Source organism: Capra hircus, chromosome 20 (assembly GCF_001704415.2).
Source record: "Capra hircus breed San Clemente chromosome 20, ASM170441v1, whole genome shotgun sequence".
In the NCBI taxonomy this organism is placed as follows: domain Eukaryota; kingdom Metazoa; phylum Chordata; class Mammalia; order Artiodactyla; family Bovidae; genus Capra; species Capra hircus.
In genome coordinates, this window is record NC_030827.1 from 10,484,685 (window position 1) to 10,504,081 (window position 19,397).

The 19,397-nt window shown below is 38.1% G+C and overlaps 1 protein-coding gene across 1 annotated transcript; it reads right to left on the minus strand.

The window, feature by feature from the left end:
• CENPH (centromere protein H) lies at positions 535-17,878 on the minus strand. Its single transcript, XM_005694605.3, has 9 exons — positions 17,641-17,878; positions 14,113-14,168; positions 9,170-9,218; positions 8,698-8,772; positions 6,668-6,724; positions 4,554-4,617; positions 4,173-4,224; positions 1,708-1,871; positions 535-1,055 (listed from the first exon to the last, which is right to left on the minus strand). The coding sequence occupies exons 1-9, from the start codon at positions 17,763-17,765 to the stop codon at positions 963-965; spliced, it is 735 nt and encodes a 244-aa protein (XP_005694662.1). The 5' UTR covers positions 17,766-17,878; the 3' UTR covers positions 535-962.

A 19,397-nucleotide genomic window follows, 5' to 3' on the forward strand; every position in this document is an offset into this window, starting at 1 on the left:
TGCGACCCCGTGGACTGTAGCTCTCCAGGCTCCTCTGTCCATGGGGTTCTCCAGGCAAGAAAACTGGAGTGGGTTGCCATTTCCTTCTCCAGGGGATCTTCCTGACCCAGGGACTGAACCCAGGTCTCCCGCATTGCAGACAGACGCTTTAACCTCTGAGCCCCAAGAGGATAATCTTAAATATTCTCACCATGATAAAGAAATGATAATTATGTGACATGATAAAGATGTTAGCTAATGGTGGTCAGATCAACAATGTTGTACATCTTAAACTTACACAGTGTTATATATCAATTATATCTCAAGTTTTAAATTTTTTTACAAAAGCTGCTTATTTGGCTGTACCTGGTCTTAGTTGCCACATGTGGGGTCTTCAGCTGTGGCATGCACTCTCTTCACTGCAGCTATGTGGGATGTAGTTCCCTGACCAGGAACTGAACTCGGCCCCCTGCACTGGGAGCATGGAGTCTCAGCCACGGGATCACCAGGGAAGTCCTCTCAATTTTTTTTAAAAGGCAAAAAAAAAAAAATCTGTAGTGAGTTGAACTAAAATGAGATTTATCTGAATAAAATACAATTGACAGTTGGAAAAAAAAAAAACAAAGATGTGTGTGGATATGCTGTTCTAACTTTCTAATATTTTGTTAACAAACAAATACACAGAAGTATTGCAAATGAGAGCTGGTATTTCCAGGAATGTTGTAGAAAAAATGTCCATATTCAGTAGAATGCTGGACTAGATGTCTTTTGGGACCCTTCCAAGGCTGATTTTCAGATTTAGACTATCCCAGTCACTTTATTAGATTTAAAACAATAGATTCCATGTAACACTTAACTCAAGCTAAAAAAAAATTAACTGTAGTATTAGAATCATTCCAAAAACACTGAAAAGCATTTCACTTGAAATTTCTATTTAAATGACATTAAAAACAGAAACAAAAAATGTCAAACTAGAATTCCTATTAGATCATTGTGAGATTCTTTTCAAGCTGCAGAACAGTTTCCTTGAGGGCAGGATCCTCTGCCCAGTTGACTTTGCTCCCCAAAATGAGGTTCTGTAATTAAAAAAAAAAAAAAAGTTTTAAAATTAAAAGTTCTCAGCAGTTTTAAAAATTTATCGATTTTTTAAAAATTGTCTTTCACTTATCAAATATTTACAGAACTAGGTGTGAACATTTACTCTGTGATGATGGGAAAAAATAGTAAATGTGTTCTTGTATCTTTATTTCTGTTTTCAATAAGGCTTCAACCTTGATCACCATAATGCTAGGGAAATATTGACAATGTTTATAACAATTTTTCTGCTTTGCCAGTTTTTGTAGATAGTTTTTACCTCTTAAGGAAGGATATTTGCAATGTTTCCTAAAGGAAGAAGATGACAGTTATGGTTCAGAGTTCATTTTGCATTTCTCCAGTGAAAAGCAATTAAATTGTAAGTAATATGCATTTTGACAAGAGGTAGCTTAATTCTCAGCCCTTGCAAAATTCCAAGACTTTGACAAAGGTGAAGATTATTTTTGTGGTAGGCAATGGAGGACTGATTAAGGTTATAATTAATGAAAATTCTGGACATTATTCTTTGAAAAACTGCAGCTCAATGATACTGAGTTAATTCAGTTATATATAAAAATATGAAGCCTGAAAATAATAGAATTAATCACTTTTAGAAAGTTATTTACCCCCCTTTCTACTTTTTATAAATATTACCTGGAACACATGTTGAATAACTGTAGTAATCTGTATCTCTGTCTCCAGTTTTTGTTGTATGGTCTTTATTTTGTCTGAATTTTCCATACTATCCAAATCATCTTTCTGTTTGTTCTTTTCAGTCTGTATTTCTGAAAGCTTTCTTTCTGAAGCTTGTTTTAATTCTGTTGGGTTAAAAATAAAGCAATATACTATATATGAGAACTATAAACAAGAATCTTGAAAATTTCTGAAGCAGAATAGTTCCTGATTATTTCAGTCAAGGGAAAATTTTTAATATGCATTTTAGGTTGCAGTTCCATTCTGACATGAAAATGATTCCTCTGGTGCAAAACACCAGTATTTTAATTTCATACTTAGCAATGCCCTCTGTGAGATGTTCAAGTGTGCATGCATGACAATGATACTGTCTATAAATGTCTGCCAAGGCATCATGTCAGAGCTTCCTCTGGGCTGCCAAAAGAATAGGTGATATATATAAGGAAATACTCTCCCCCTTAATTTTCAAAAATTACATTTTAATAAATTTTCAAAGAAAGGTAGATCCCCTTCTCCAGGGATAAATATCATCAACATTTTTTTTGTTGTTCCTGAAATAGTCTGAGAATTATACTAGAGATCTTCCTTTCATCTTCAGTTGAAAATATCCTAAGTCAAAAATGTACCTAATCTACCAAACATCACAGCCTAGTCTAGCCTGCCTTAAACATGCTCGGAACACTTACATTAGCCTGCAATTGGGCAAAACCTCCTAACACAAAGCCTGCTTTATAACAATATATTAAATATCTCATGTAATTTATTGAATACTAAAAGTGAAAAATATAATAGCTGTAAATGTATTGGTGGTTTACTCTCATGACCACGTGGCTGCTGCGGCCTGGCATCACATGAGAGACTATAATGAGCCCAGGAAAAAAGCAAAATTCAAAATCTGAATTCAGTTTCTACTGAATACATATCATCGTAAAGTAAAAAAATTGTGGGTTGAAACATCATAAGTTGGGGACAGACAGTATTTAAAAATATAAATGGGTATATCTCAGGAGCTCAGTTCTTTGACACTGATGTATCAAAAGCAGGTTGGAATGCAATGGAAAAAAAGCCAAAGGGTGATTAGACAGGTGACAGGACTACTTCTGACCCTGAGATTACTTACAAAAGGCAAATCTAGGGGCTTCCCTGGTGGCTCAGTGGTCAAGAATCCACCTGCCAATGCAGGAGACAGGAGTTCGATCCCTGATCTGGGAAGATCCCACGTGCCGTGGAAGAAAATAAGTCCATGTGCCGCAACTGCTGAATCTGTGCTCTAGAGCCCAAGCACCGCAACTCCCGAGCCCGTGCTGAAGCCCCTGTGCCCCTGGGCCCTAGAGGCTCTGCTCCACAAAAAAAGCCACTGCAGTGAGAACCGGCACAGCAACCCAGAGTAGCCCTCGCTTGCCGCAACTCGAGAGAAGTCCGTGCAGTGGTGAAGACCCAGCACAGCCAAAAACAATAAAAATAAATGAATAATTTTTTAAAAAGCAAATATACATGGTATTTTAAAATAATAAATCATGCCTGTAACTGTTAAATGAAAAAAGGAGTAATACAGAATAAAACTATGCCAATTTTATAAATAAAAAGCACTGAAGATCGACTATAAAAAAAATTATGTATATTTTTGTTTTCAAATTCTTTATAGAGAATATGTAGAACTAGCCTTAGTTCTCTCTGAAATAGATTTCAATACAGCATTTCAAAAATTTCAATGCAAAAAGCTATCTCATGTTAAGTTAAACTATAGAACCATATGTATCAAGTGATCATTTAAAAATTATGTACCAGAAAAATAAAATTATGTGTGGACTTCCCCAGGAAGCTGCTTGCCATGGAGTGGACATGCGTTCGATCCCAGGTCTGGGAGGATTCCACACGTCGTGGAGTAACTAAGCCCTAGTCACAAGTACTGAGCCTGTGTGCCGCAGCTGCTGAAGCATTCACACCTAGAGCCTGTGCTCCACCACAAGAGAAGCCGGCCGCCACAATGAGAAGTGCTGCAACAAAGAATGTAGCCTCTGCTCCCCAGTTAGTGAAAACTCCTCACAAAGCAGCAAAGACCCAATGCAGCCAAAAAACAAATAACCTGAAAAATTATACATATAAATGTTTATTTGGGTGTGGAAAAAGGCTTGAAATGATGTATATCTAATTGTGGTCACACAAGAAGGAGGTATGGCTGTCACATTATACTTTTCTGTATTACTTGATATTTTCCCCCCCACTGAGAATGTATTAATTTTTGTGATTCAAAGTTCTAAAACAATAGATCAAGCAAATTGCACTCTATATACTACTCTTTAAATTGCCACATCCAAAGTTTTAAGAAAATCGGAAAATTAAAAAAATTTTCAGTGATTGGGAGATCTTCGTATTAAGTGAAAAATGTGTTCTCAAAAAAAAGAGCCAAAAAGTGTTCTACATACGCAATCTCTTCTTTCTAACATCAAGCAATTTTTCCTCCAAATCCCAAGTTTCCTGTTATTAGAAATAAAAAGATTAAGGCACATAACCTAAGAACACACCTATAATATTTAAATCATTGAATTTTATCTATTCATATTTTCTAGAGCTTCAGTTTTCAATTCCTCTATTTTTACACAACAAAAGGGAAAGAAAGAGTAGCTTAAATGATAAGTAGATAATTCGTCAGAAATAATGGAACTATGAAAAGAGAGAAAACTTAAGGATACTGAATTCCAAACATACCAGTCTTTGGGCAATCCTATTTAGTCACATACAGTTACCAGCAAGAATGTGTTACTGAAATCATGAGAATGCATAAGCAGCTTTATGTTCAAAATTACCTGCTGTGATTTCATTATTAGTTTATTCAGATTTAATATTTGTTTCATGTTATTCATGAGCACACTGAAAAGGAATAAAAAATATGATTTATTAAGTTTAAAATTTTTCATTGATTAAGAAATCAGTTAGTATATATATTTTTTCATTATATCCAATGTACACTTCAATATAGTCATTGTTTAACAAAATAAGTCTAGACAAGTTTGGGGTAAACTAAATTCCTGATGCATTTCCCTAGAAAACTTTTTGCTCATAGACAACAAAGAATATCAAATTTAAGCATGTAGGAACATTTCTTTTTTTTTTTTTTCTTGGCCATACCCCATAGCATGCAGGAGCTTAGTTCCCTGACCAAGGATTGAACCAGTGTCTTCTGCAGTGGAAACATAGAGTCTTAACTACTGGATCACAAAGGAAGTCCCCAGAACATTTCTAAAAATCTCATACTTAGGGAGAAAAAAACCCTAACTTGCTAATACATAGGGTTTTTTTGGAAACGGACTTAAGGATTTTTTAAAAATTCATTAATTTGGCTGTGCTGGGTCTTAGTTTCAGTACACAGGATCTTCCATCCTCATTGCAGCATGGGGGACCTTTAGTTGAGGCACATGGGATCTAGGTCCCTGACCAAGGATCAAACCCGGGCCCCCTGCATTGGGAGTGCAAATTTTAGTCACTGTTCTACTAGGGAAGTCCCTAGATGTTAGTTTTTAGACCAGTTTTAGGTTCAGGGCAAAACCAAGTGGAAGGGAAACCCATACACCCTCTGGCCCCACACTTGCACAGCCTCCTCCACCAGAGTAGCCCATCTGTTATAAATGATGAACCTACACTGACACATTATCATCATCCAAAGTCCATAGTTTACATTAGGGTTCACTCTTGGTGGTGTACATTCTATGCATTTTGACAAATGTATAATGACATGTATCTAACTATATCAGACACAACAGTTTCACTGAATCAACTGCTTTTATTCCCCATTTCTTCAGCAAGTATTTCTGAGAGACTACCTCATGTCAAGATTGTGCCACGCACCAAGATTATAAAATAGAATAAAACACAGTACCTGTTTTCAAAGAGGAAAGAATCTTATGGGGGAAAAAAATAAATCCACACCATCGTTATGACTTCATTAGAATCAGTAATGGATTGTGTAAGAGGTGTGGAAAGGGTGGAACAAGGAAACCCTGAGTCTTAGAGGATGTAAAAGTACAACTGATCCTTGAACAGTGCAGGCAGAGTGGATGGTTAGAGCTACCAACTGTCCACACAGTCCACAGCACTGCTACCTCTGCCTCAAAAACACAGGAATTAAATGGCTCACCCAAGGACAGAAAGCTGAAACAGTCTGGATCAAACCCTAGTTCATTGATTCCACATACTGTGACCTCTAAATAAATACAAACTTTCCCCCATACTTAAAGATCTGTAAAATGAAAACAACAGGTACTATATTTATTGAAAAAACACACACAAAACACCTGCATAGAAGTGGACTCAAACAGTTCAAACCCATGCTGTTCCAGGGTCAAGTGTAATTACGAAGAATACCTAACAAGCAGTTTGGTACAGCCGGAGTAAAAGGGCAGAAATAAGACCGGGCAAGAAGAGCGGTTCTCATATTTCCTAGTGCCACCATCCTTTGGGAGGCTTGTTATATGTGGGTTGCCAGCTTCCCGTCTTAGGATCGGATTACAGATGACCTTGGCTGCCAGAGTATTTTATATTCCTTGGCAAGTTATATAAGTTACTCATTTCTGCCCATGAAAAATGAGGAGTATATTTCCTATCTCATTGGGTTATTGTTGGCTTAAATGAGATAACATTGTTCTTGTCTTACAGTAAGTATCAAACAAAAGTTAACTTTCAAAAGCTTCCTTTAAAATTCTAGATCATCGGGGTAAAACCTCAGGGTCCCATCCATTTGGAACAGGATATCAGTAGGACTATAAGGTTTGTAAGGATGAGACGAGCCTACTTTTCTTATTTCCCAGATAAAGGTGGTCAACAGTGACAGATAATTTAAAAAATTCATGGAACTAATCATTATGCAATCTCCCTTACTGCCATCCTGACCAAATCCAGGAAACATAAAACAAAAAAAACATACCTAGTCTTGATATCAACCTTCTCCAGGTGTTTTTTAAGTGCAGTTGAAAGTTGCATCCTATAGAGGAAAAAACTCCATTATAAAACATGGATAACATTTATGGTACAGTGAAAAGAATATTTAAAAATACAACAAAGATTCCTTTCTGTTTAAATGTAACATAAAACAAAAGTAGGTTTTTAAACAGTATTATATGGGAAATAATTTGATAAGTCAGTCATAGAAACACGAAGTAACACCAAGAGGGATGGGGCTGTTGCATGTGGTTGTGCATGGCCAGGCGAGGGGCTGAGCTGACCTGACACCCTGCCTGAACTTGCTCTCCAAACCACCCACCTAGGTGCAGGGCTGGGAGGAAGCAATAAGGCACTACAAAATGTAATGTTCAATATGATAAAATACAATTAACACTGCTATAAGCTACATATGAAAGTTAAGAGATTAAGAATTCTCACAACAAAAAAAATTTTTTTCTATTTTTAAAATTTTGTATCTATATGAGATGGTTGATGTTCACTAAACCTCCTATGATGATCATTTCAGGATGCATGTAAGTCAAAACATGCTCTACACCTTAAACTTAGACAGTTATTGTTTAGCCGCTAAGTTGTGTCTGACTCTTTTGTGACCCCATGGACTGTAGCCTGCCAGGCTCCTCTGTCTATGAGATTTTCCAGGCAAGAATACTGGAGTGGGTTACCATTTCCTTTCTCCAGGGGATCTTCCTGACCCAGGGATCAAACCCATGTCTCCTGCATTGGCTGGCAGATTCTTTGCCACTGAGCTGCCAGGGAGGCCCAAACTTATACACTGCTGTATTTCAATTATATCTCAATAAAACTGGAAGAAGAAAAAAAGGCATACAGATCAGCAGGCTCAAATTAGGTAGAGTTAGGGAATACAAAGCCATACTCAACTATAAACTTTAAAATATGTCTATGTATAAGCAAGCACTATAATTTGTTTTTAAATTCAATAGCTAGTAAATAAGTGATAATAGAAAGGTAATAAGCTCAGCAATATTAGTCATTTCATTAAAGAGGATATCTTAACAGCTCTGATCTTAGTCAAAAATATCATCTATATAATGAGCCAGCACATTAAATGAGGGGAAAAAAAGTTCACTGCTAGAAGTAATTAAAAGGACTTTAACTATTTTCAATTAAATGTAAGTAAATGTATCTGGGAAGGTCAGAAATACAAGGGAAAAACTATTAGAGTCATTCATTGGATTGAGATTATTAGTTCAGATCATAAATCTATAATAGAGACTACGTTTGTCTTACTGACAGCTGTATACCAGCATCCAGCACAAAGCTCTGACACAGTAAGCACTCAAATATTTGGTGAATGAATTCTAAAACACAGATGCAAAGTCTAAAATTAAAAATACATTTAAACTCAATGACAATTCCTTTACTCCATTAAGAGTTACTGGAATAAATATGAGACTTCCCTGGTGGCTCAGTAGCTACGATTCCAAGCTCGCAATGCAGGGGCCTGGGTTCAGTTCTGGCTGGGGAACTAAATCCCACACGCTGCAACTAAAGATTCCTCGTGCCATGACTAAGACCTAGCACAACCAAAAATAAACCGTATAATCGTTTCCAACATCAAATGTGATTTAATCTCACACTTCTATTGTCTTGACTGACATTTTCTTATTAACACTCTTATGTAACTTCTTCAAATGAAAGCATTAATGATGTAATTTTTCTCTCAGGGCTCAAAATTTGTGGGACCATCAACTAATCATCATTTTGATTAATTCAGACTAGTGGTAAAGAACCCACCTGCCAAAGCAGGAGACATAAGAGACTCCAGTTCAATCTCTGGCTCAAGAAGATCCCCTGAAGGAGGGCATGGCAACCTGCTCCAGTATTCTTGCCTGGAGAATCCCATGGACAGAGGAGCCTAGAGGGCTACAGTCCACAGGATTGCAAAGAGCTGGATATGACTGAAGCGACTTAGCACACACACACCCCACCTTGAGCCATACCCATCTTGCATACTTAAAATGTTATAATTACCTGTCTAACGCAAGCTTTTTCATTTCAAAAGCAGTTTTTGCCTCTTCAACTTCATTTTCTAGTTCTTCAATTTTACTGCCAAAGAAGCATGAACCAAAGAATGTCAGCAATGTCAGACAGAGTAACTACTGGAATAAAGGTATAAAGTAAATCTTTGAAGAAAGTAAAATGCTTGTTATCTAAATAATAGTATTCTACAGGATCCCACACTGACATTTCCAGATTTGGTAACTTGACTCTCACTGAGTTACTTTGATAAATATCTTGTTAAAGTGGGGCCGGTGCCGAGACTGCTAATGTGATAGCTCACTCGTGTGCATGTAAGTCGACATCCCACATCAGTAACTTCTCAACATGTGCATGACAAATTACGTGGAAAAACAAAGAAAGGAAAAAGAAAGAAAATATTATAAGATGGATAATATTATTAAATCTGTAAAAACCACAACTAAAATTTTAAAATATGACATACGCTTCAATTTGCTTTTCCTGCATGATTTGTTCTGGAGTCTTTTCTTCATCTACAAATAAATAAATTTTTGAAGTTAGTAATATTTCATAAAAGTGTTGTCCAACAAAAATATAATGTGAGCCACAAATGCAAACCAAATATGTAATTTTAAATTTCTAGTTTCCACATTACAAAAGTAAAGAAACAAGTGAAATTAATTTTAATATAGCTTATTTAACCCAGTAGATCCAAAATATTGTCACTTTAAGCAATTTGGAATTACTGTTGAAATAGTTCACAATCTTTTCTTCTGTTTGCATTTTACATTTAGTCCTTCTCAGTGAGGAATGACCATATTTCAAGTGTTCAGTGGCCACATGGAGCTAGTGAGTAACATATTAGATAGCACAGATTAGAATGATAGAAAAAGAGAGTAAAAAAATCAAGATCAATGTAAAAAAATAGAAACTATGTCTATATATAAGAAATTTTAAATACATGTAAAATTACATCCAAAAACACAAAATAATTAAGGATAAATTTAACAAAATACATGTATGTATGACCTCTACACTATACACTATCAAACAGTAAAATGGAAAGATATACTACCTACAGGTACTGGGAGAATCATGGCTAATCTAACAACTGCTAATATAACGAATTCACCCATACTGATCTATATGCTGTGTTGTGCTTAGTTGCTCAGTGGTGTCTGACTCACTCTGTGACCCCATGGACCGTAGCCCACCAGGCTCCTCCATGGGGATTCTCCAGGCAAAAATACTAGAGTGTGTTGCCATGCCCTTCTCCAGGGGATCTTCCTGACCCAGGGATCGAACCAGGGTCTCCTGCAGTGCAGGTGGATTCTTTACCAGCTGAGCTTCCATAGTCCCACTCAAAATCCCAGAAATTGACAAGTTGATTTTAAAATGCACATAGAAAAATAAAGGACCAAGAATAGTCAAAACAGTTTTGACAAAGAATGAACTTGAAGGACTTATAGTAGCTGATAATCAAGACTTACTATAAAGCTACAGTAATCCAAACAGTGTGGCACCATTGTAAAGATAGACAAATTCCTCAAAGGAACAGAAGAAAAAGTCCAGAAATAGACCTACACATATACAATGAGTTACACATGAAAAAAAATGAACCTTGACCCTTACTTAGCTTACACTATACCCAAAACTTAACCCAAAATGAATCACAGTACTGAATGTTAAACTTAAAACTTTAAGACTTCTAGAACAAACATAGGAGAAAACCTTTGCAACCTTGAAATAGTCAGTTTCTTAGACAGAACTCAAAAACCGCAAACCACAAAAGAAAAACAGTGAAAAACAACACTTCATAAAAATTTATGCCTTCTGCTCCTGAAAAGACGCTGTTAAGAAAATAAAAAAGCAACAAACTAGGAGAAAATTTCTGCCATATATATATATACATATATATATGTACACACACATATATATATTTACTCATCTGAAACAGGACTGTATTTATTTTTTGAAAGAAGTGAATGTTTAAGAAAATATATAATATTTTCATTTTTAATTAAAACTCAAACTCAGTAAGACTAACAATCTAACTAAAAATGGGCAAAGATTTGAAAGGACACTTCAAAAAGTAAACTACCAATAAGACATGAAAAGATGATCAACAATATCAGTTATTAAGGAAATATAAATTAAAACCACATAAAATACATCACTACATACTTACTAGAATGGCTAAAATTTAAAAAGACTGACAGTACGAAGTTTTGGAGAAGATATTGAGCAATTGGAAACCTCATACACTGCTGGGGAGGAATCTGCCATAATGGTATAATTATCTTAGCAGTTTGGTAGTTTCTTAAAAAGTTAAATATACACTTATCACCTTGAACTTTCACTTTTAGGTATTTAACCAAGAGAAATGAAAGCAAATGTCCACAAAAAGATATACAAATGACAACTGTCCACAGCAGCTTTATTTATGAGGGGCAAACACTGGAAACAATTCAAATGTTCATCAACAGGTAAATGGATTAAAATTGTGGTGCAGTCATCATAAAATGTACTTCACAATAAAAAGGAATGAATTACTGAGACAAAAGAGCCTGGATGAATCACAAAAATGCTACACGGTACAAAAAGTAGCCAGACCCTTTGGGAGTGACTGCTGACAGGTTTGGGGTTTCTTTATGGAGTAATGCAAATGTTCTGCAATTAGATAGTGGTAATGGTTACACAACATTGTAAATAATACTAAAAGTTACTGAATTGTACATTTTAAAATGGTGAATTTTGTTGCATGAATTAAGTCACGAAAGATGTTGGAAAAAAAAAAAACCCACCATATAAATACAGTTACATCAAATGCTGTTCAAAAGCACTGTTCTATGATGAATGAAATGCTTAATATCTGCCCTGTTTAATATGGTAGCCACCAGCCGCATTGTGGCTGAACCATTTGATATGTGAGTAGTACAACTAAAGTAAAACTGAAGTGAAATTAGTTAGTTGTACCAGTCACATATCAAATAAGTTCATCTTCTGTGAGTCTCTTTCTGTAGAAATGTTTACATCTTTGATTTTAGTGGTGATCTTGATTAAAGAGATGTATACATTTGTCAAAACTCATCAAACTGGGCTTCCCTGGTGATCCAGCAGTTAAGAATCCACCTTGTAAGGCAAGGGATACCGGTCTGAACCCTGGTTTGAGAGGATCCCACATGTGGAGCAACTAAACCTGTGTGCCACAATTATTGAGCCTAAGCTCTAGAGCCCAGGAGCCACAACTACCGAGACCACGCGCTGCAACTACTGAAGCCCGTGCACCTAGAATCCATGCTTTGAAACAAGAAAAGCTGCCGCAATGAGAAGCTTGCACACAACTAGAGATGAGCCCCCACTTGCTGCAACTTGAGAAAGCCAGCGTGCAGCCATGAAGACTCACCACAGCCAAAAATTAAATAAATCTTTACAACATCTACAAAAAAAAACCTCATCAAATCATACCCTTAAAATAGATGCACTTATTGTAAAAAGAAAAAAAAAAAGCCTTCAAGCAATAAAGTCTCAGTATTTTTTAGTGGTAAACACTAATCAATTTTAGATACATATCTTCTCTTCAAAACTAAAACCTAACTTCTTATGTGTGTGTTAGTGGCTCACTCATGTCCCATTCTTTTTGACCCTATGGACTAAGCCCTCTGTCCATGGAATGCTCCAGTCAAGAACACTGAAGTGTGTTGCCATTCCCTTCTCCATGGCATCTTCCCAACCCAGGGTCTGAACCCAGGTCTCCTGCATTGCAGGCAGATTCTTTACCATCTGAGCCACCAGGAAGCCGTAACAATCGGTCCTCTCCTTTAGCTGCAGAAATTCTACAGTGCAGACTATTAAGTCTACTCAAGATTTTAGATGTCACAACTCCTTCAAAATTAGCTATACAGGGCAAACAAGAACTGCATGAGGAGGCAGATTCTTATCACTTGGATTTTAGCTCTAAGGTCATCTTCTTGAAGAATCCATCTCTGATTACTGTATCTAAAGTAGTCCTTCCCTCTTATCATACCATTATTTCCTTCATCACATTTACCTCACCTCATAGTTATCTCACGTCTCTTTGCTTACCTGTTTTGCTACACAGAATTTAAGCTCCCTGAGGATAAAGTCAGCCTTGTTCAACACCATATCTCCATTCCTAGCACCCACCATTCATTCAACTATGACTGCATGATTACCACTAGAGATAATTCCTCAATGGTTCAAGTTTTGAATAGCTTTTCCCCTACACCTCATTGTCTAAGATCAGTTATACTTTTTTATATAATATGTGGGCTCTCATGCCAGTAAAAGGATTAGACAAGTCCTACTTCTCATCTCTAAGATAAATATAATTTGTTTAATACAAGGAACATAGGCTTTGGAAAGAAGGACACCATTAATTCCTCCAGGGGAAGGACAGTGACCTACTGATCATCTTTGAGGTAAGCATTTTTTAATTGAATTATAGTTGATTTACAGTGTTGTGTTAGTTTCAGGTATACAGCAAAGTGATTGTTATACATATATACACATATATATAAATATAAGTACTTTATAGATAATATATACTCTTATATAGGCATTATTGATATTACAAAAGGGACATGACTTTAGAGCCAGTAAGGTCTGATTCACTTCCTAACTCCTATGGTTACTAGCTACAGTAAGCAGAAGAGAGGCTGGGGGCCATCTTTTTTTAAGGTTTTGTTTTCTTTTGTTCTGTTTTTTGCATAAGATGCCCCTTTAGAAACCCTAGAATGGGGCTGGAAAACACACCAGAAATGCCTTCTGATCTGTGGCCTTAAAGTGAGCTTGAACAGAGCACAAAAATTATCGAGGTTCAAACATGGACTCAGGGAAGTAACTAAAACATCTATGAGGTGCCTAGGCTTCTCCACAATTCTTGATTCAACACAGTGTACTATTTGGTTTTATTCTGTAAGTTTATTTCATAGAGAAAGAAAAAGTAACCAAAATCTATCTTTGTGACCCACGGGCTTATAATAAATCAGGTGGCGTTAGGTGGTTATTACTTAGGACGACTAAACCCATCATTTAACTACTCTCTTGGCCCTGAGATTTTTGGATTAATAATTGTAAAAGATAAATTAAAATTTTTATATAGAATTGAAAATTGTCAGTCACACTTTTATGCCTATCTCCCTTCTGTTTTCATGTCATTAATCCAGTGTTTCTCAAAGTATAGGTCTCAGATCACTTGTTCAACAATCATCTAATCTCCTAACTTAATGTCCAAGTTGTTGATGGTAGCTAAGCCCACAGGAATTTCCAATCAATAGAACTTAATTTTCCTGAATTCCTAACACCCCTCCTTCCCTAGATAAATAATTGTAAAATTGATCTTTTCCCTGGAGTACTGTTCATCATCAAACTCACAAAACCTTATTTGAAAATGGAAATCCTTACGTGCATCAACCATTGACTTATATTCCAAGAGTTGTTGTTTGGTCTGTGCTCTTAGCCTGAAAACAGATAAGAAGAGAGTTATATAATTATTGAGGTTTTATTCATTACTATATGATAAATCAACTCATCTTTTTTGGAATCTGATGCAACAAAATGAGTATAAATAAACAGCATTAAAATCTTACAGGGACTTCCCTGGTGGTCCAGCAGTTAAGACTCAGTGCTCCCAATGCAAGGGGCCCAGGTTCAATCCCTGGTTGGGAAACTAGATCCCACATGCTGCAATGAAAGCTCCCTCCCACACACGGCAACTAAGACTTGGCACATATATATTTAAAAAAAAGATTTTCCAGGTTGGCCTCATTTTATTTAAAATAGGCATACAAGATGTTATGCCTCAGAAAAATACACAAAATGAAATACAGTAGGAAAACAGCATCTGTAAGGAAAAGTTAAAATTTTGATTTTTAAATTTATTTTTAATGGGCCACACTGAAATACAGCTTAAAGAGAACACTACACAAAGAAATAGATTAAAGTGGTAAACCCCCAAACACAGTAATGCGTTACAAACAGATTGAAACATTCTTAAGAGATACAGAAAAATATCAAAGGTACTAATCCTTGGATAAATAAGTAATTTATATAGTTTTCTTAGTCATCCTATGACTCTAGTTACTTAAAAATCATACAAAAAATGGGTAGAAGAGCTATGGGTAAAATGATAACTGCTTATTAGATGTTTCACATTTACCTGGTAATCCTCCAGTTCTGAGTTTGTTTTGTGACTCTGAGATCTAGTTAAGTAGCTAAGGAACATTAGACAAAATTTTAAAGCTTTGCAGCATTAAGTTCCCTGTTTTAAAATTCCAAATGAAAAGAGCAATTTCTTAAGAGTTTAAGTAGGACAGCATTTTATGACACGCTGAAACAATAATTCATTTTTAGCTGAGATGGAAAAGGAGATGTTATATCTTTAATATTTTATTATTTCATATTGTAGATAGAAAGGGGTTTTTAATTTAGTCATTCAAGTGTTTCAAAGACTTACACAAAAGATTGTCTTTCCAGGTCAGTGAGTAGTGTTCATTAGCATTTTCTGAGAACAAAAAGATGAAGGCAAGCCCATACACTTGGTCAAAGGTCAAAGGAATGGGAAGTGGGCTATTATGTCACCCCCAGAGTTCCTGCTGCCTTTTTTTTTTTTTTTTAACTAAATGCTGTTCACCAGTTGAGTCAGGTGGACTTTTGTGAGAGAATAGTGTCTGGTGGCCAGGACCTCTTTGGGGCATTTATTCCTAAGTGTAATACACAACAGATGGGAATAGGGGAAAGTAATACAGGAAAGTTAGTCGTTCCAGTTCAGGAGCTGATGAAGCCCTTATATGCCTTCAAGAAACCCATGGGATGTTCTAGCTGTGAACAGTGGCTATTATGGTCATCTGGAATTGACCCTGGACTATAGGAGCACTTTCCCATATAGCTCTGAGAACTCTGGATAGGAATTCACCAGATCCAATGGCCCATAGGTAAAATGAATGGGAATAGTTAAAAGGAAAGAATTCAGTGTCTTCTAAATGTCTTCGTGTGAAAGAGGGAGGTTTCTCTGCCCTTCTCTGTTATAGCTATGACCCTTTTCAATCCAGAAGCTGCGTGTTTTGTATTTTCTACCAGGAAGCAATGTCTGTACGTTGCTAAGGAAAAGACTTAATGAGAAAGGACATCAGTCTTCTACTCCAGTGGGCAACTATGGACCTGAGCCATATCCATCCTACTCTTTGTTTCTGTGTGACCCCTCAAGCTAAGATTAGTTTTCATGTGTTTAAATGGTTTGGGAAAAAGTTATGTTACCTCCCTCCATATATATATATATATATATATATATAAAACTCCATTGTACAGACTCTTTATAGTACGTCAGCCAGATCAATTCCACTTGAACCCACAGAACAGCTCCTGGACAACAATATCTCCATAATCATGAGACAAAGGTTGATCCTGTGGTTCTGGAGCGCCAGAGGTTGCCAAAAATGCCTCCAAGAAGCTGACCTGCCCCAAAATGAAATAGTCTGGGCTCTGGTTGTCAGTGAAGCCAAAGCCAAAGAAATTAAGAGCAATCACTTGATGAAATCTGAGGGTAAGAACTACCCGTCTTGTACCAATCAGAGCTGGATGTTGGAAAGCCATGTAAAAGCATGACTATCTGGAGACTTCCAGCCATACCCACAGAGTCTTTAACAGAAGATGTTCAGTCCCTTGTAGGTGAAAAATTTGCCTAGCAACTTTCATGAGTGAGGAGCAAGGGGAAAACTGTGGAGTGGGAAAGGAAGGGTAAGACCTGGGCTATAAGATTCCATGTTTGGAGGAACCTGTTGTGTATTTGTAGGGGGGTAATTTTGAAGGTGAGGTTGTGAGGTTTATTATTAGGTGAGGCCTTTCAAAGCAGTAATGAAGTTGAAATACATACAGTTACAAAGCTTTTTTTTAAAAAATCCCCTTGTTAGGATTTAGGTCTGCAAATTTTTTTCTGTAAAGGACTAGAAAGTAAATATTTTAGGCTTTGTGAGTCCTATAGTAGATACAATAGGCTTCCTACTGTGGGCTTCCCTGGTGGCTCAGACAATAAAGAATCTGCCTGTCGAAGCAGGAGACCTAGGTTCGATCCATGGGTCGGGAAGACTTCTGGAGAAGGGAATGGCTACTCATTCCAGTATTCTTGCCTGGAGAATTCCACGGACAGAGGAGCCTGGCAGACTACAGTCCATAGGGTTACAAAGAGTCAGACACAATTCAACAACTTTCACTCACTCTCACTCATGGTATCTGCTCTAACTACTTAACTCTGTCCTTGCAAGTTGCGTTCCAATAAAACGTTACATAAGGAGACAAATTTAATTTCATATAATTTTTACCTATTATTAACATCTTATAACTTTTCCCCCAACCATTTAAACACATGAAAACTAATTTTAGCTTAAGGGGTCACACAGAAACAAAGAGTAGGATGGATATGGCTCAGGACCATAATTGCCCACTGGAGTAGAACACTGACGTCCTTTCTCATTAAGCCTTTTCCTTAGCAACGTACAGACATTGCTTCCTGGTAGAAAATACAAAACACGCAGCTTCTGGATTGAAAAGGGTCATAGCTATAACAGAGAAGGTCAGAGAAACCTCCCTCCAGTATAAATCTGGGCTTGGATGCAACCCACAAAGGGCTTGAAAATCAGGACCGCAGGGCATGAGCTGGTAAGAAAGGCGATGTTAATTATAGCTCCGTAGGCCCTCTGCCAAACGCTGACCCCATAATATCTCTTTTAATTCCCACAGCAACTTAGCTAGGAAGCTGTCATTTTCCCTCTCTTTTCCAAGACGAAGAAAGGGGCTTAAAGAGTTTATGTGAATGCTCCAGTCACCAGTCATTAAGCGATCGACAATGAATTCGAACCCTAGACATTTTCGGCAAAGAGGGGAGCTCTTGGCCAAGACTCCCACTTGGCTCCCGCCCAGTCGGTCAGAGGGTACAACCTGAGCAGCAGGGTCATGCGGTCCTCCGGCCGCACCGCCTGGGCGCCGGCGACCTGCGGCGGCCCGCCTTCCCCCCCAGAGTCCGCAGGCTTGGTGACGGCTTGCTCCTCGGACTGCGTCTCCATTCCGGGCGCGAAGAGCTACGACTCAGGCCTGGCGGAGTCTTCCCCAGAAGGGGCCGCTTTTCCCGCCACAAAATTGATACCCGGAACCAGCCGGAGGGTCTCCGCGTTCGGTCACACCCCTTCCGCCTCGTGGCCCCGCCCTTTCCTCCCTGGTCTCTGGTTGCCATGGTTGCGGCTGTGCCTTCTTTTATTCCTGCTCTAGTAATTAAAGTTGTTGTTCAGTCGCCCAGTCGTGTCCGACTCTTTGCGACCCCATGGACTGCAGCACTCCAGGCCTCCCTGTCCCCCACCGTCTCCCAGAGTTGGCCCAAGTTCAAGTTCATTGCCTGGGTGATGCCATCCAGCCTTCTCATCCTCTGACGCCCTCTTCTGCCCTCAGCCTTTCCCAGCATCAGGGAGTTTTCCAATGAGTCTTCTGGTCGCGTCAGATGGCCTTGGGCTTTCCTTATGGCTCAGCCGGTAAAGAATCTGCCCGCAATGCGGGATTCCCTGGATCTCTGAGTTAGGAAGGGAAAGGCTACCCACTCCAGTATTCTGGCCTGGAGAATTCCATGGAATGTTTAGTCCGTGGGGTCGCAAAGTGTCGGACACTACTGAGCGACTTTCACTTTCCACTTTCAGCTTCAGCATCAGTATTTCCAGTGAATATTCAGGGTTGATCGCTCTTAAAGTTGATTGGTTTGATCTCCTTCCTGTCCAGGAGAATTTCATGAGTCTTCTCCAGCACCACAGTTTGAAGGCATTAATTACTTAATTTGAAGGCAAAAAGTTAAGCATCAGCTCTGTCGAGCTGGGCTAAGCGCTATGCTGCAGCCATTTGGGGGCACTCTCAGGCTTGTGGCACCGCGACCTGGAGGGGAGAACCCCGACATCAACCGTCTTTCAGCCTTTGAGCTGGGATAGTGCTTCTTGATCCATTTTAGAATTCTCCTTCCATCTGCTGCCCTGGAAGATGGGTGTGGAGGGCAGGCTGGCAGAGAAAAGGATTTGAGAGTTTTGTTCTGAGCTCGTTAAGTCCAGGCCCCTCATTTAGCAGAGAAAGCAGAGGCCCAAGTTCAGAGATACCCACTGCCCTCTAGAAGGCAGTGCAGACTTTCAGTGTGAAATTCAACTGTAAGATTCGAACTTTTTATTTCACTTTTTTGAGGGCGGAGGCGGTTGATCCCTGGTTAGATAACTAAGATCCCACATGCTGCAACAGGTTTGCGTGCCCCTGAGTGTCAGTTTTTCGATCTGACAGATTACAATCGACCTTTCTCAGCTGAATTTAATGCTCCAGTGCTTAGCTGAGCAGTGACCAGGTAATGGAGAAAATGGAGGGCATAAATGCCTGATTGGTTTGTAGTTTTTCACTATGATCAGTCCCATAAGTGACACGATCTTTGTGGCATAAGCAGCTCGGGCCTCTTTGAACAGGAGAGTTTCTAGTTTCTCCTGAGTTATACTTGTCACACAATAGTACTCTCTTTTTCCTATTATCAAAGTAATTTGGCTCCTGGTAAAAGATTCAAAAGGCATGGTAGGATGTAAAATGTTAAGTTCGCCACTGCTACTCCCAAATTCCTGGAAGAATATTTTGCTTCATTTTTTCTTTTACAAAAAAGTTAGTTTTCTTTTTTCACTTATTTTGTC

What these genes read in the sequence shown, in the direction of transcription:
- CENPH (XM_005694605.3), bottom strand. Translation starts at nt 17,765, where the DNA reads ATGGAGACGCAGTCCGAGGAGCAAGCCGTCACCAAGCCTGCGGACTCT. An exon ending in AAGGTTGATATCAAGACTAG is followed by an intron (nt 4,618 to 6,667) that starts GTATGTTTTTTT and finishes ATTCCTTTTCAG; the next exon opens with TGTGCTCATGAATAACATGA. An exon ending in TGTTAGAAAGAAGAGATTGC is followed by an intron (nt 1,872 to 4,172) that starts GTATGTAGAACA and finishes TTAACCCAACAG; the next exon opens with AATTAAAACAAGCTTCAGAA.